The 14,784-nt window shown below is 39.0% G+C and overlaps 1 protein-coding gene and 2 pseudogenes across 8 annotated transcripts in view; 2 read left to right on the top strand and 1 right to left on the bottom strand.

Moving 5' to 3' along the window:
- Positions 1–14,784, bottom strand: part of ANKRD42 (ankyrin repeat domain 42) — a 96,147-nt gene that overhangs the window by 1,965 nt on the left and 79,398 nt on the right. For 5 of the 8 annotated variants that reach the window (XM_023583239.3, XM_071218293.1, XM_023583240.3 and 2 more), the window contains one exon: positions 7,826–7,908. In XM_023583239.3, coding sequence (XP_023439007.2) covers positions 7,826–7,908 — 83 coding nt within the window. Of the gene's footprint in view, positions 1–7,741; positions 7,909–14,784 lie in introns of those variants that run through there. The other 3 variants (XM_071218294.1, XM_058306070.2, XM_058306071.2) reach the window with 1 other exon arrangement.
- Positions 1,801–3,921, top strand: LOC131273019 (vacuolar protein sorting-associated protein 54-like; annotated as a pseudogene).
- On the top strand, positions 4,225–6,268 carry LOC101423855 (vacuolar protein sorting-associated protein 54 pseudogene; annotated as a pseudogene).

Here is a 14,784-nt window from a genome sequence, read left to right as displayed (position 1 = left end):
AGGTGAGAAAACCTGAGCAGTAAACTCAGGATAATCTAAAAGTCCAGAGTAAGTTGGACCAAGCATCAAGGAAGAGCCTTGGAGTGGGTGTAGCTCAGTGGGTGAGTGCCTGCTTTTCATGTATGAGGCCCCAGGTTTGAGCCTCAGTACCACCTAAACAAAAAAAGAAGAAAAGCCTTAACTAAAAGCTAATCAACAATAAAACACTGGACAAGAGGGAGAAACAGGCCTTCAGAGTTTCCTCACCAAGATAATCAGATGCCTAGACATGAGCGAACAATTACAAGCCACTCTAAGAAACAGGAAGGTATGGCAGTCAAGGGAACAAAGTAAAACTTCAGACACAGAATTTGGAAGAACTAATCAATTTCAAACAAATCTCCTAAATCTATTCAAGGAAAATAAAGAGAAAGGATATTAAGACACTGAACACACGGAAGATTTTGAAAGTATAAAAAGAAATTCTAGGGATAAAAGGCACAACAACAGAGATTAAAAATACACTAGCGGGTAGCAGATGTGGCTCAAGTGATTGAGCTCCCGCCTACCACATGGGTGGTATGTGGTTCGGTTCCTGGTGCCTCCTAAAGAAGACAGTGAGCTGCTGTGACAGGCAGGTGTGGCAGGCTGACACAACAAGATGACTGAACAAGAAACACAAGAAGAAAATCATAATGAGAGACGACAAAGCAGTGAACAGAAGGGTTCCCAGTGCCTCCTAAAGAGGACGAGCAGGACAGCAAGCAGACATGGCAAGATGACACAGCAAGAGACATAAGAGGAAAAGCATAATAAGAGCTGGGATAGTGATTATCAGAAAAATTAATTTTAAGTCAATAGCTGTTGTAAGAGACAAAGAAGAACACTATGTAATATTAAAGGGGGATACACCAAGAAGAAATAATCATGCACCTAACCAGGGTGCTCCAAAATACATGAGGCAAATACTGGCAAAACTGAAGGGAAAATTGATGCCGCTACAATAATATTTGGAGACATCAATACATCACTCTTACCAATAAATAAAACATCTAGGGGAAAAAGTCAATAAAGAAACAAGAGAACTTCAATAGTATAAATGAACTAAACCTATTGGACATACACAGAACACTGTTCCCCACCAAAAGAGCAGAGTATTCATTCTCCTCAAGTGCACATGGCTCATTCTCTAGAATGGTCATGTTGCGTCACAAAACTTTCAATAAATTTTAAAAGACTGAAATTATACAAAGCATCTTCTCTGACCATAATGGAGTAAAGATGGAAATAACAGAGAACTAGAAAATATACAAATATATGCAAGTTAAATAACACTCTTAATCAGTGGGTCAAAGAAGAAATTGCAAGGGAAATCAGTAAATATCTTGAGATGAATGAAAACAACACAATATATCAAAACTTATGGGATGCAGTGACGGCAATCCTGAGAGGTAAATTTATCGCCCCAAATGCTTACAGTGAAAAACGAGAGCTAAAATCAAAAACCTAGCTGGACACCTGGAGGAACTAGAAAAAGAAAAGCAAACTAATCCCAAAGCAAGCAGAAGGAAAGAAAAAACAAAGATCAGAGCAGAAATAAATGAATTGAGGATTAAAACAATTAACAAAACCATAAGTTGGTTCTTTGAAAATAATAAAAATGACAAACCCTTAGCTCAATTGGCAAGGATAAAAAAGAAGAGACACAGAGTAAAAAATGAGAGTGGGGACATTAACTACTGAACCCGCAGAAATAAAAAGAATCATAGATATAAGCAGCATATTAAGGGGGCTCCAGTGCTGTCTCCCCAACTGGCCAGAATGGCCTGGGCAAGTGGGCAGGGGGAGGAGAAGCACCGGAGCAAGGGGCAGCATGGTGGAGGCGGCTCTGCAGAGGCGGGAGAACTGCTGGCTGACCAGACACCCAGGAGAGGTGGGGAGGGGGCTGCCACTGCCCCCTCCAGTGGAGGTGGAAAGCAGAGGGCAGCCCTGCACACCCCGGGCCTAGGGGACGCCGAGCTTGGACTCAACCTGGGCCCCAGGCACCGGGAAGCAGCAGCTGAGGAGCAACCCTCGTTCTGGGGCAGCTGCCAGGAACCACAAGGTGAGTGATGATTTTATGCAATGGCTTCTAAGCTACAGTTCTTCACTGATGCCTCAAGGAAGCAGCAGTGATGTTTTCTTTAAAAAAAGAGGTAGCTTTGGGTTGGTGATGTCCACTCCACCTCTATGAAGAGAGGGGGCTTAGATCCCACATGGTAGATGGATGTGATTCTCCTGCTTGGAGCTGTAGATACTCTTGGTTCCCTGGTGTGGTGGCTGACCATCTTCACTTCCCTGTTAGCTGACCTGTGTAAGACCAACAAACCGGAGTCTCTGCTGAGGCTCAGGGCCCAGTTGGCACATGGCTAGTCCAGAGAGTCAAGTCTCCTGAGTATACACCAACCATGGAATCAATAAAAGTGACCTAAGAGGCCTGTGTAGCAAGGTCACATCTGAGTCCAACTCCATCACACTGAGGAGCACAAATTCCAAAGTAGGGCCCAGGGTTCACAAGATGGAGGAATAAAATGTGGATTTAGAGTGAACTTACTGGTATTCTACTATAGAATTATTGTGGCTAGTAAAGGAAGAAACTGGAGCATTGATTCTGGAGAAAGTAGCCACAGTAGTTGCTGAGGGCAGGGAGAGGGAAGGAGATGAGATGTGGGTGCATTCTCGGGAGTTGGAGTTGTCCTGAATGATATTGCAGGGACAGGTGCAGGACATTATATATCCTGCCATAACCCACTGAATGTACTGGGGGAGAGTGTAAACTACAATGTAAACTATAATCTATGCAGTGCAGCAGTGCTCCAAAATGTATCCACCAAATGCACTGAATGTGCCACAATGATGAAAGAGGTTGCTGATGTGGGAGGGGGGTGTCTCTTCTATTTTTAACATTTTTTTGTGTTCTTTGTGTCTGTTAAAAGAAAGACAAAACAAAAAAAGAAGTAACTCTAACAAAACACATTCAACCTGTAGTCACTGCCAGATGTGTGTCCCAAGGAAGCCACAGGTGATTCAAATAGTTTATGAGTTGCTCCATCTCTAGTTGTGGATCAACATAGATGGACCATATACCATATCAAAGTAAATCTCCCAGCAGCATTAAATGATCCTCGATGAGCAAAAAGAGAATCTGACTTCTTTACAAAAACATGGAGATGGGACTTTGTGGTCACTGAAGTCAGACCTTTATTCTCCCGCAGATCAGCAAGGAACATTTTACAGTATATCAACAGGAAATTTCTCATAAGATTAATGAGAGATGCAAGAATATTTGTCCTCCTAAAGAGATCTTTGACAGGACTTTGACAGGACTCTGTTACATACTCATAAATCCAGGACTGATCTGGAGCAAGTAAATCTGGTTTATGAAACCAGATTTTGCCTTAACTTTTAATTCATTTTCACCATGGTCTTATTAATACTGCTGGTGAAAAAGAAAATGGTGACGTGGCTTCCTCAAAGATGTTTCGAGAAAAGCTGAGCCAGTATCTAAATACTGTGCAAGTAAACAGTGCTTATCAGAGCTCCACCTTCAGAAGCATTTTTTCATGCAATGACCTCTCAACATGAGTCCAAGACTACTCAAGAAAACTGTGAAAGCACTTTAAGATAAAATTGCACAGATTAATAAACATGTGAAGGAATACCACATATTTTAAGACTGGCACTTACCAGAAATAATTGTGTTAAAGTATTGAATAACCTGAAGTTAATGCCACTCTACACCAGACTCAGCTAACAGTGCAGGTATTGTTCTCTACTTCTAAATTTGCTGCAGCATTGGACTTTTTATTTTTTTAAGATTTATTTTTTATTTCTTTCTTTCCTCCCCCTTCCACCCCCCTCCCCCCATTGTTTGCTCTCTGTGTCCATTCGCTGCATGTTCTTCTTTTTGTTGCATCATCTTGCTGTGTCAGCTCTCCGTGTGGGCGGTGCCATTCCTGGGCAGGCTGCACTTTCTTTCGCTCTGGGCGGCTCTCCTTACGGGGCACACTCCTTGCACATGGGGCTCCCCTAAGTGGGGGACACCCCTGCATGGCAGGGCACTCCTTGCGTGCATCAGCACTGCACATGGGCCAGCTGCACACGGGTCAAGGAGGCCCGGGGTTTGAACTGTGGACCTCCCATGTGGACCCCCCATGTGGTAGGCAGCCGCCCTATCCACGTCCTCTTCCCAGCATTGGGCTTAATATGCAACAACACAAGAGGTTCTACAGCAGGAACTTTACAGCATTCACAGTTTCCGGCATTTGGGATCACAGCTTTATGAATTAGAAAAACTGATAGACAAGACAGTTGCAAAATTTTCTACTTATTCTCATCATGGCTTAAAAACCACTGGAAAATGACTGTCAAATTTTAGAAGAAGACTCTTTTATTTAGACTTTTAAAACAAACTCAGTTTTTTAGAAATCTATGGTGATTTAGAAATAGAAAACTATTTCTTCAAAGAATATCATTAAACAGTGTGTTATTGATAAAGTTTCACAAAAAGAAATAGGCACAAATGTTGCAAAGCTTACAGATCAATGTTGAATTCTCTCCAGTGGTTTGATCTGTTAAGAGGACATTTTCTCTAAATTTACAATTTTCCTAAGAGAGTTAAGGCAACATTAAATACCATTCATTAGTGTTGTTCAGTTCCAGACAAAAACAAAGGACTTGAGAATTGGAGGAGATTTCACATCAGAAGAATGCTGCAGAAGACAATTCACTGGACACACACGTTGCTTATTTAATCCATGAAGGCAAGGCACGCTTATAAGAGATACATTGAGTGAGGGTGAATTAACACCTATAGCAGCCAACACTACCTCTCAAAAAAGGGCATCTCTAAATATGAGCCCTGCAGCAGTGATTCGGTATCTGAACTGGAATTACTACTGATTCTTCATCAAGCAAAGAACAGACATCATCTCTTACTCCAGGAGGATATTATGGTCAGAGAGGACATGAAATTAATTGACTTAGAGCTAGGAAAACTGGCAAATAGTATCAGGAGTTTTTGTGAAGTGACTCATACATGCCATGATCAAGCCGTCAAGATTTCTCATGTCAAGAGCAAGATGGTTTTCCTGAGAAGCTAAATTCTACAGAACTCTTAACACTTTCTAGAGTCATGGAAACATTCACTTTAGACACTGAACAGATCTATAGAAGAAAAAGCATGTCATTTCTTGGAGCATTTCAGAGCCAAGCTAATAAATTGGTAAATAGGTTTCACAAAGAGAGAAAAACCAAGCTCAGCCTCCTTTTAGACAATGAGCACTGGAAGGAAGCTGCTGTTCCTGCAAAATTTCAAGATCTTGTTGATTCTGTAGCAGATGGAAAAATTACTACACCTGAAAAAAATCAGGGCCACAGCAGAAGAGAAACCAGCTGAAATTCTCACTGAGAGGCAACAGTATGCTGTTGTTGGAACTATACTGCTGTTAAGAATTATCCTTAATACTGCCAATGTGTGGATAACATCCCATCTGTTATCACTGACATGCTTACTCTTCTGTCAGATTTATTGAAATACTTCAAGGTGTTGACAGTTCTTGGAGCTGGTGCATTGCAAGTTGTTGCACTAAAAATAGTAACTACAAAAAATTTGGCTTTTTCTTCACACTGTCTGCAGCTAACTGTGCACTACATTCCTGTGTTACAGGCTCATTTTGAAGTTTGAATGCTGCCTAAGCAATATAGCATGCTTAGGCATTTTGATCATATCACGAAGGACTACCATGACATGTAGCTGATATATCAGCGAAGCTTGTAAGCAATAATGAATAGGATATTTGACAAGCTGTTTTTTAAGTATGAGGTGAAAGCTCCTCTTCTGCTTGCTTTGGGAATATTTTTAAGCAAATGGCAAAAATGCATAAGCTATATCTGATCTCCTTCCAGGAGAACAAACACAGATGTTGCTTTTAAAGAATTAATACAAGTTACAAACTCCACTTGAAAAGACAGTATCTCACTTAAATGTGATAAATGCTGGAGGACCTCAAAATGGATTGGTCACAGCAGATGTAGCTTTTTACACTGGAAATCTTTAAGCCTTAAAAGGCCTTCAAGATTTGGACTTAAATATGGCCGAGATCTGGGAACAGAAGTGATGGCAGAAGAGGTGACTGGAAGACTAAGTAGTTCATCTGGCCATGTGAGATACACGCTTATGAAGAAAATCTGGATGCCTGTGATTCAAGCACTGAATCTGGAACCCAAAGAGAACTGGGGTAGGGTAAGAGGGAAATGAAAGTATCAGTGCTGAGAAACTAGATTCAGTGGGATCTACAAGGAATGCCATTTTTGTGCATCCTACAGTGAGGAATAACTGATCAGGTGTCTATAACACGTTTCATTCTCTCTGGAAACATGCAAGTTTCTTTGAGCAAAATAAAAAAGAACACATAGCTATAATTGACTAAAAGATAAATTATATTTTTAAAAATGTATTTCTTCCAGTGCAATGAAATTTATATGTTGTCCCACTTTATTTAATGATAGCACAGTTTAAAATATTAAAAATGTCAATCTCTGTAGAAAGCTATTTGAAAAATTATTTTTTACAGATCTTTCTATAAGATATTATAAGAAAAAGATGGGCATTTATTTGTGCTACTAATAATTTAAATACTATAAAGAAGTGGCATAAAAAAGGCTGCAGTACAACATCTGTATTTTCATAAAAGTATGAAGGGTTTTTTTCCCTGCTCTTTTATTTCTGGCAGACATAAGATTATGTATTTATATAATCCACTTTCTTATGAGTTCTCATTTTAATATTTAGATAACATAAAGAATGGCCCCTTTGGATCCTTGTTTTTAAGTTAATTTTGATGTGTATATGAACAAAGACCAGAGAGAAATAGAACTTTTAAAATATAGACTGGTGTGTTGGAGCCAGAAATATATATAAAATGATAAGTAGTTTAGAGACTTTTTTTTTTTTTAAGATTTTTTTTCTCTCCCCTCCCTGACCCCACGCCCTGTCCCAGTTGTATGTTCTCTGTGTCTGTTTGCTGTGTCTTCTTTGTCCACTTCTGTTGTTGTCAGTGGCATGGGAATCTATGTTTCTTTTTGTTGTGTCAACTCTCCGTGTGGGCGGCGCCATTCCTGGGCAGGCTGCACTTTCTTTCACGCTGGGCGTCTCCTTATGGGGCTCACTCCTTGCACGTGGGGCTCCCCTACGCGGGGACACCCCTGCGTGGCAGGGCACTCCTTGTGCGCATCAGCATTGCGCATGGGCCAACTCCACACGGGTCAAGGAGGCCCGGGGTTTGAACCACGGACTTCCCATGTGGTAGGCAGGCGCCCTAACCACTGGGCCAAGTCTGCTTCCCTAGAGACTTTTTTATAATACCTACATTCAAAATTAGAATCAGCAGCACTCACAAATAAAAATGCCAGTACCTCACTGCTGGTACCTCACTGCACACCAGGAATCCTGACTGCCCTGTCAGAGTGCCTAACTGTGTGATTATGTACAATGAGATAGTTTTATCCTGTGTTCTTCAGTTTCCTAAAGAAAGCATATTTTCTTTCCTTTCTCATTATAGAGATAGGTCACTGGTTCTTACACTATCTAAAATAAAGCTATAAAAAATTTTTTTAAAAAGTATATTAGGAGGAACTACAGCTGAATCCGTATAATTTTTTAAATCCCTATGATGATATGTAACATATTTATGCCTTCAGAATTGGGATAACAATAGAAGAGTTTATGTAGATACACATTTATATCCATTTTAAAAACAAAAGAAAACAAATCAAATTTATTTAAAGTTATTTTACTGATTAGTACCTTCTCACAAATACTCCCCTAGAAGACACCTTTTTCTTCACTCGCCTCTTCTCTTTGCTTGATTCACAAGAAGAGTCATCATCCTACAAGAGAGTCAGATAAAATTTCTATGTTAGCATATATTTTCATCTTTCTACATTACCTGTTCCAAAGGAAAAAAATAACATTGATAATATTTTAACTGTGGATTAAATTTCTTTTAGAGTGTGTATAAATTTCCAAATCTGAAGTACCAGTGCATACTATGGTTCTGAATTGTAAGACTGGGAGGCACCTTGAGATATCATTAAATTCTATCCCTACCTAATAGCCCCAAAAGATAACACCTTATTATTTCTGCTTCTATTCTTTTCTCTCTCTTTTTTTTTTAGGAGGTACCAGGGATTGAACGCAAGACCTCCTACCTGTCCCCATTGAGAGTTAGTTTTTCCATTTGTTTGTTTTTAGGAGATACCGGGGATCGAACCTGGAACCTCATACATGGGAAGCAGGCACTCAACCACTTTACAACATGCCCTTCTACTTCAATTCTTAAACTAATATTTGACAACATATTGCTACCTGAAATACAGAAGAGTTAGTATGGCAACCTCTGGATTCTTTGCAAGCACCACAGTTCTAGCAATCACATGTCCTGGCTCCTCCATTCCCTTCTCTGTTCCCACAACACACCATCTATCCCTCCATTGCTCTTGTCTCAGCTTCTACTTTGCCCCTCACCCCTGCCCACTGTCTCTAAATATTTCTCATTCATCATGGTATTCCCAGGACCCAGCACAGAATAATTACTTAATAAATGCTATGGGGGAGTGACTTTCGGAAAGATGGCAGACTAGAAAAACACAGGACTCTCTTCTCCTCCAGAAAAATAGCTAGAGGACAGGCTGAAACAGTCTAGAAAAAGATCTTCTAGGATTTAAGACACCAGGCAAAGGCTGGGCACCACCCAGAGGAGAGCGGAACTAAAGGAGGGGAATCACAATGACAGAACTCTGAGTTAAAACCAGAGGCTCCTGCTGCTGGCACCATCCCCCACGCTAAAGACACTTTAGAATTTTCAGGCCTCTGGGCCTGGTACTATAGACAAAGGGGCTCCAGGGATCCACCACCCCAGGAAAGGGGAGAGAGAGGGACACAGCCTAAGGCTGACTCACTTTTTGACTCACAAATTTGGTCTGCTGGGAAGAGAATGTGGCTCAAATGACTGAGCTCCCATCTACCACATAGGAGGTCCTGGGTTCAATTCCCAGGGTCTCCTGGTGAAGGCGAGCTGGTCCACGTGTAGAGCTGATACAACAAGATGACACAACAAAAAAGAGACACAGAGGAAAGACAAAGAGACAACAAACCGGGGAGCTAAGTGCCTCCCCCCACATTGGAAGGTGCCAGGATCAGTTCCCAGTGCCTCCTAAAGAGATGAAAAAACAAGCAGAAGCAGAAGAACATGCAGGGAGTAGACATGGGGCAGATAGCAAGTGCAAGCAGCAGGAAGGTGAGGGTGGAAAAAAATTAATCTTTTTTAAAACAAATTTGATCTGCTGTGTTCCAAGAGCCCTTCCAGGCTGGGTGGGGCTGTACCATTGTTTGCTTTGGAAACCAGCAAGGGGCTAAATATATAGGACTCTCCCAATCTCCTTTTCTACTAACAATGACTGATTGTTGAGGACTCAGAAGGGAGTGGAAATATTTCCTAACCAGGAAAAGGGAGGGGGCTGCCAGAGCAGGCTGGAGAACTCTCTCAGAGAAAGTTTGAAATACAAGGCTCCTAGCCTCCAGACAGGAAGCTCAATCACATTGATCTGGTCTGTGTTGCAACAAATACACTCCCACCAGGCACTGAACTGAGAGCTGCCAAAGAGCATGGTCTGCTGGCAGACCAAGGAAGTACACACAAGAAAATTAAAAATATAAGTAGGAGAGAAAAAGGCTTTTTCTGGCCCCTGTTACCTCTCTCCCCAAAACCCTAGGAGGCAAATCTTCAACCAATTACTGGGTCCAGTGCAGTTTTGAGCAACCAGCAGGGACAATCCTAACATGCTAGGTCAAGCCAAGACTCAAAGAGCAGTGGTAACACACAGTCTCCTGCCACTAAATCCCTACAAAAGAGAAAGAAACTAATCATCCTAATGATTCTAATCAGATGCCTAGACATCAGGAAAAAATTACAAGCCATACTAAGAAAATAGAAGACATGGCCCAAGAAAAGGAATATATCAAATCCCCAGAACAGACACAGAATTTAAGAGAACCAATCAGCAAGATTAGCACAAATTTCCATAATCAAATTAATGAGTTCAAAGACAATACCATTAAAGAGATAAATGACATCAAGAAGACATTAAGCAAGCGTAAAGAAGAATTTGAAATCCTGAACAGAAAAGTAACAGAGCTCATGGGAATGAAAGACACAATAGGTGAGATCACAAACACATTAGAGACATATAAGAGCAAACTCGACATGATAGAAGAAAGAATAAGTGATACAGAAGAGAGAACAGCTGAAATTGAAGAGAAAAAAGAATGGAAAAAATTGAGCAGAGGCTTAGAGAGTTGAATGACAACATGAAACACAACAATGTTCATGACGTGGGAGTTAGAAAGAGAAGAGAAGGGGAAAGGGGAAGAAAGTATTGAAGAAATAACAGCTAAAAATTTCCCAACTCTCACAAATGAAATGAACATACATGTCCAAGAAGCACACTGTACCCCAATCAGAATAAATCCAAGTAGACCTACTCCAAGGCACATACTACTCAGAATGTCAAATGTAAAAGATAAAGAGAAAATTCTCAGAGTAGCAAGGGAGAAGCAAACCATCATGTACAAGGGATGTCCAGTAAGACTTAGCACTGATTTCTCTACAAAAACCATGGAAATGAGAAGACAGTGATATGATACAAGTAGGATACTGAAAGAGAAAACCTGCCAGCTGAGAATTCTTTATCCAGCAAAACTGTCCTTCAAATATGAAGGTAAGTATAAAATACTCACAAACAAACAGAAATTAACAGAGTTCAAAAAAACAATCTACCTTTGCAAGAAATATTAAAGAAGCCTTAGAACCTGAAATAAAAATTTAAAAAACAGGAGAGAAGCTGGAAGAGTACAAAAGAAAAAATAGCAGAAAGAATAGCCAAAAGACTAAAAAGACAAACTAAACTATGATACATATGAAAACTAAATAATAAAATGGTGGAAGTAAATAGTGCATTCATGGTAATATCATTGAATGTGAATGGATTAAGCACCTCAATCAAAAGATACAGGCTGATAGAATGGATAAAACAACATAAGCCATCCATATGCTGCTTAGAAGAAACTCACCTTAGACTCAGGGATACAAAATGGCTGAAAGTTAAAGGCTTGGAAAAAGATACTCTACACAAATAGTAACCAAAAAAGAATACGGGTAGCTATACTAATACTGGACAAAACAGACTTTAAATGCAAAAAGTTATGAGACACAGAAGGCTATTACATATTAATAAAAGAGACAATCCACCAGGAAGATATAACAGTCATAAATATCTATGCACTTAACAAGGGTACCCCAAAATACATGAGACAAACTCTGGGAAAACTAAAGGGAGAAATAGACAACTGTATAGTAACTGATGGAGACATCAACACCCCACTCACATTATTAGATAGAACAACCAGACAGAAAATCAACAAGGAAACAGAGAACTTGAACAATAAGATAAATGAGTTAGACCTAATCTATATATATACAGAACACTGCATCCAAATTCAGCGGGTTATACATTCTTCTCAAGTGCCCATGGATCTTTCTCCAGGATATACCACACGTAAGGATACAATGCAGCTCCCAATAAATATAAAAAGATTGAAATTATACAAAGCACCTTCTCAGATGATAATGGAATAAAACGGGAAATCAATAATATAAGGGAACGAAGTAAATCTGCATATGTGTGGAGGCTGAACAACACACTCCTAAATAATCAGTGGGTCAAAAAGGAAATTGCAAGTGAAATCAGTAAATATACTGAGACAAATGAAAATGAGAACACAACTCGTCAAAACTCATAACATACAGCGAAGGCAGTCTTGAGGGAAATTTATAGCCCTAAATTAAAAAAGAAAAAAGAGCTATACACAAAGATTTAACTGAACTAGAGAAACTAGAAAAAGAAGAGCAAACCCATCCCAAAGCAAGCAGAAGAAAAGAAATAATAAAGATTAGAGCAGGAATAAATGAAATTGAGAACAAAAAAACTAGAGAAAATCAACAAAACCAAAAGCTGGTTCTTTGAAAAGATCAATAAAATTGACAAACCCCTAGCTAGACTAACAAAGAAAAAAAAGAGAGAAGATTCAAATAAATAAAATCAGAAATGAAAGGGAAGAAGTACAACTGACCCAATAGAAATAAAAAGAATCATTAAGAGGATATTATGAGAAACTGTCTGCCAACAAACTAGACAACCTAGATGAAATGGACAAATTCCTAGAAAAGCAAAACCAACCTACACTGACACTACAAGAAATAAAAGAACAAACTAATCACACTTGAGATTGAGCCGGTCATCAAAAATCTCCCAGCAAAGAAAAGTTCAAGACAGATGGCTTCACCAGTGAATTCTACTAAGCATTTCAAAGAGAAGTAACACCAATCCTGTTTAAACTCTCCCAAAAAATTGAAGAGGAGGGAAAATTACCCAACACATTTTAGGAAGCCAACATCGCCTTAATACCAATGCCAGATAAAGATACTACAAGAAAATAAAATTACAGACTAATCTTTCTAATGAATGTAAATGCAAAAATTCTCAACAAAATACTTGCAAATCGAATCCAACAGCATATCGAAAGATTCATATATCACAACCAAGTGGCATGTATTCCTGATGTGCAAGGCTGGTTCAATATAAGAAAATCAACCAACATAATACACCACATTAACAAACTGAAAGGAAAAAAAACACATGATAATCTCAATTGATGCAGAAAAGGCATCTGACAAAAAAATACAACATCCTTTTTTGATAAAAAGCACTTCAAACAATAGGAATAGAAAGAATTCCTCAATCTGATAAAATCACATATGAAAAACCCATAGGCAACATTGTACTCGGTGGGGGAAAGGTTGAAAGCTTTCCCTCTAAGTCTGGGAACAAGACAAGGATGCCTACTGTCACCACTGTTATTCAGTGTTGTCCTAGAAGTTCTAGCTACGGCAATTAGACAAGAAAAAAATTTAAAGGCATCCAAATAGGATAAGAGGAAGTAAAACTCTCACTGTTTGCAGATCACATAAATCTGCACTTTGAAAATCCTGAAGTATCCATGACAAAGCTAATAAATGAGTTCAGCAAACTAGCAGGATACAAGATCAACATGCAAAAATCAGTAATGTTTTTACACTAGTACTGAACCATCTGAGGAGGAAACCAGGGGGGATATCCATTTTCAATAGTAACCAAAAGGTTTGTATAATTAGGAATTAATTTAACCAAAAAAGTATAGGATCTATATGCAGAAACAATCGATGCTAAAAGAAATTTTTAAAAAACTAAACAAATGGAAAGACATTCCCTGTTCATGGATTGGAAAAATAAATATCATGAAGATGTCAATCTTACCCAAACTGATTTAGAGATTCAAAGCACTATCCATCAAAATCCCAACAGCTTACTTTACAGAATTAGAAAAGGCCATTACCAAATTCATTTGGAAGGGAAAGTGCACCTGAATAGCCAAAAGCATTCTAAAAAAGAAGAGTGGCGTGGGAGGAATTTCACTGCCTGACCTTGAAACATATTACAAAGCTACAGTGGTCAAAACAGCATGGTACTGTCATAAAGATAGACACATTTATCAGTGGAAGAGAATTAAGAACCCAGAAATAAACCATCATCTATACAGTCAACTGGTTTTTGACAATCCTACCAAGTTAACGTTAATGGGACAAAACAGTCTCTTCAACAAATGGTGTTGAGACAACTGGATATCAGTAACCAAAAGAATGAACGAGGACCCCTATCTCATTCCCTATACAAGAATCAACTCAAAATGGATCAAAGACCTAAATATAAAAGCCAGGGCCATAAAACTACTAGCAGAAATGTAGGGAAACATCTTCAAGACCTTGTAGTCTTGTAGTAGATGGTGGTTTCTTGGACCTTACACCCAACGCACATGCAAAAAAGAAAAAACAGATAAATGGGAACTTCTCAAACTTAAACACTTTTTCAACCTCACAGGACTTTGTCAAAAGGCAGCCAATTCAATGGAGAAAATATCTGGAAATCACATATTCAATAAGAGTTTAATATCCAGGATATATAGAGAAGTTACAACACAACAATAAAAAGACAAATGACTCAATTAAAAAATAGGCAAAAGACATGAATAGACATTTCTCCAAAGAAGAAATACAAATGGCAAAAAAGCACATGAAGAATGTGCAACATCACTAATGATTAGGGAAATGCAAATCAAAACTACAATGAGCTATCATTTCACACCTCGCAGAATGGCTGCTATTAAAAAGACAGAGAACTACAAGTGTTGGAGAGGATGTGGAGAGATAGGAACACTTATTCACTGTTGGTGGGAATGCAGAATGGTACAGCCATGGTGGAGGACTGTTTGGCAGTTCTAAAGAAAAAAGTATATGGTGAGATGCCAAATATATGAATCATGTTGCTCAGCCTCCAGAAGCAGTCCTAAAAGTAAATGCAATCTATTAGATAACAATCCCTGTCTGAAAATACATATATTTTAAATATAACTAGTATTTTTTTGCTCTGAAAGAATGTACAGGATTGTTGAGAGATTAATATGAACTGTTGATTGAGGTTATATACCTACAAATTATTCCCTGGGTATATGGAATTCTTATTTTTTAAAAATTCCACACAATTTGTGAGGTTCCATACAGCATGTGAAACTAACAGGTGATAAAACTCCTACTTCTGGAGAATCTACAATTG

Source organism: Dasypus novemcinctus, chromosome 10 (genome assembly GCF_030445035.2).
Source record: "Dasypus novemcinctus isolate mDasNov1 chromosome 10, mDasNov1.1.hap2, whole genome shotgun sequence".
Classification (NCBI taxonomy): Eukaryota; Metazoa; Chordata; class Mammalia; order Cingulata; family Dasypodidae; genus Dasypus; species Dasypus novemcinctus.
The sequence above is the reverse complement of the archived record's forward strand: the minus strand, read 5'-3'. Positions and strand labels throughout refer to the sequence as shown.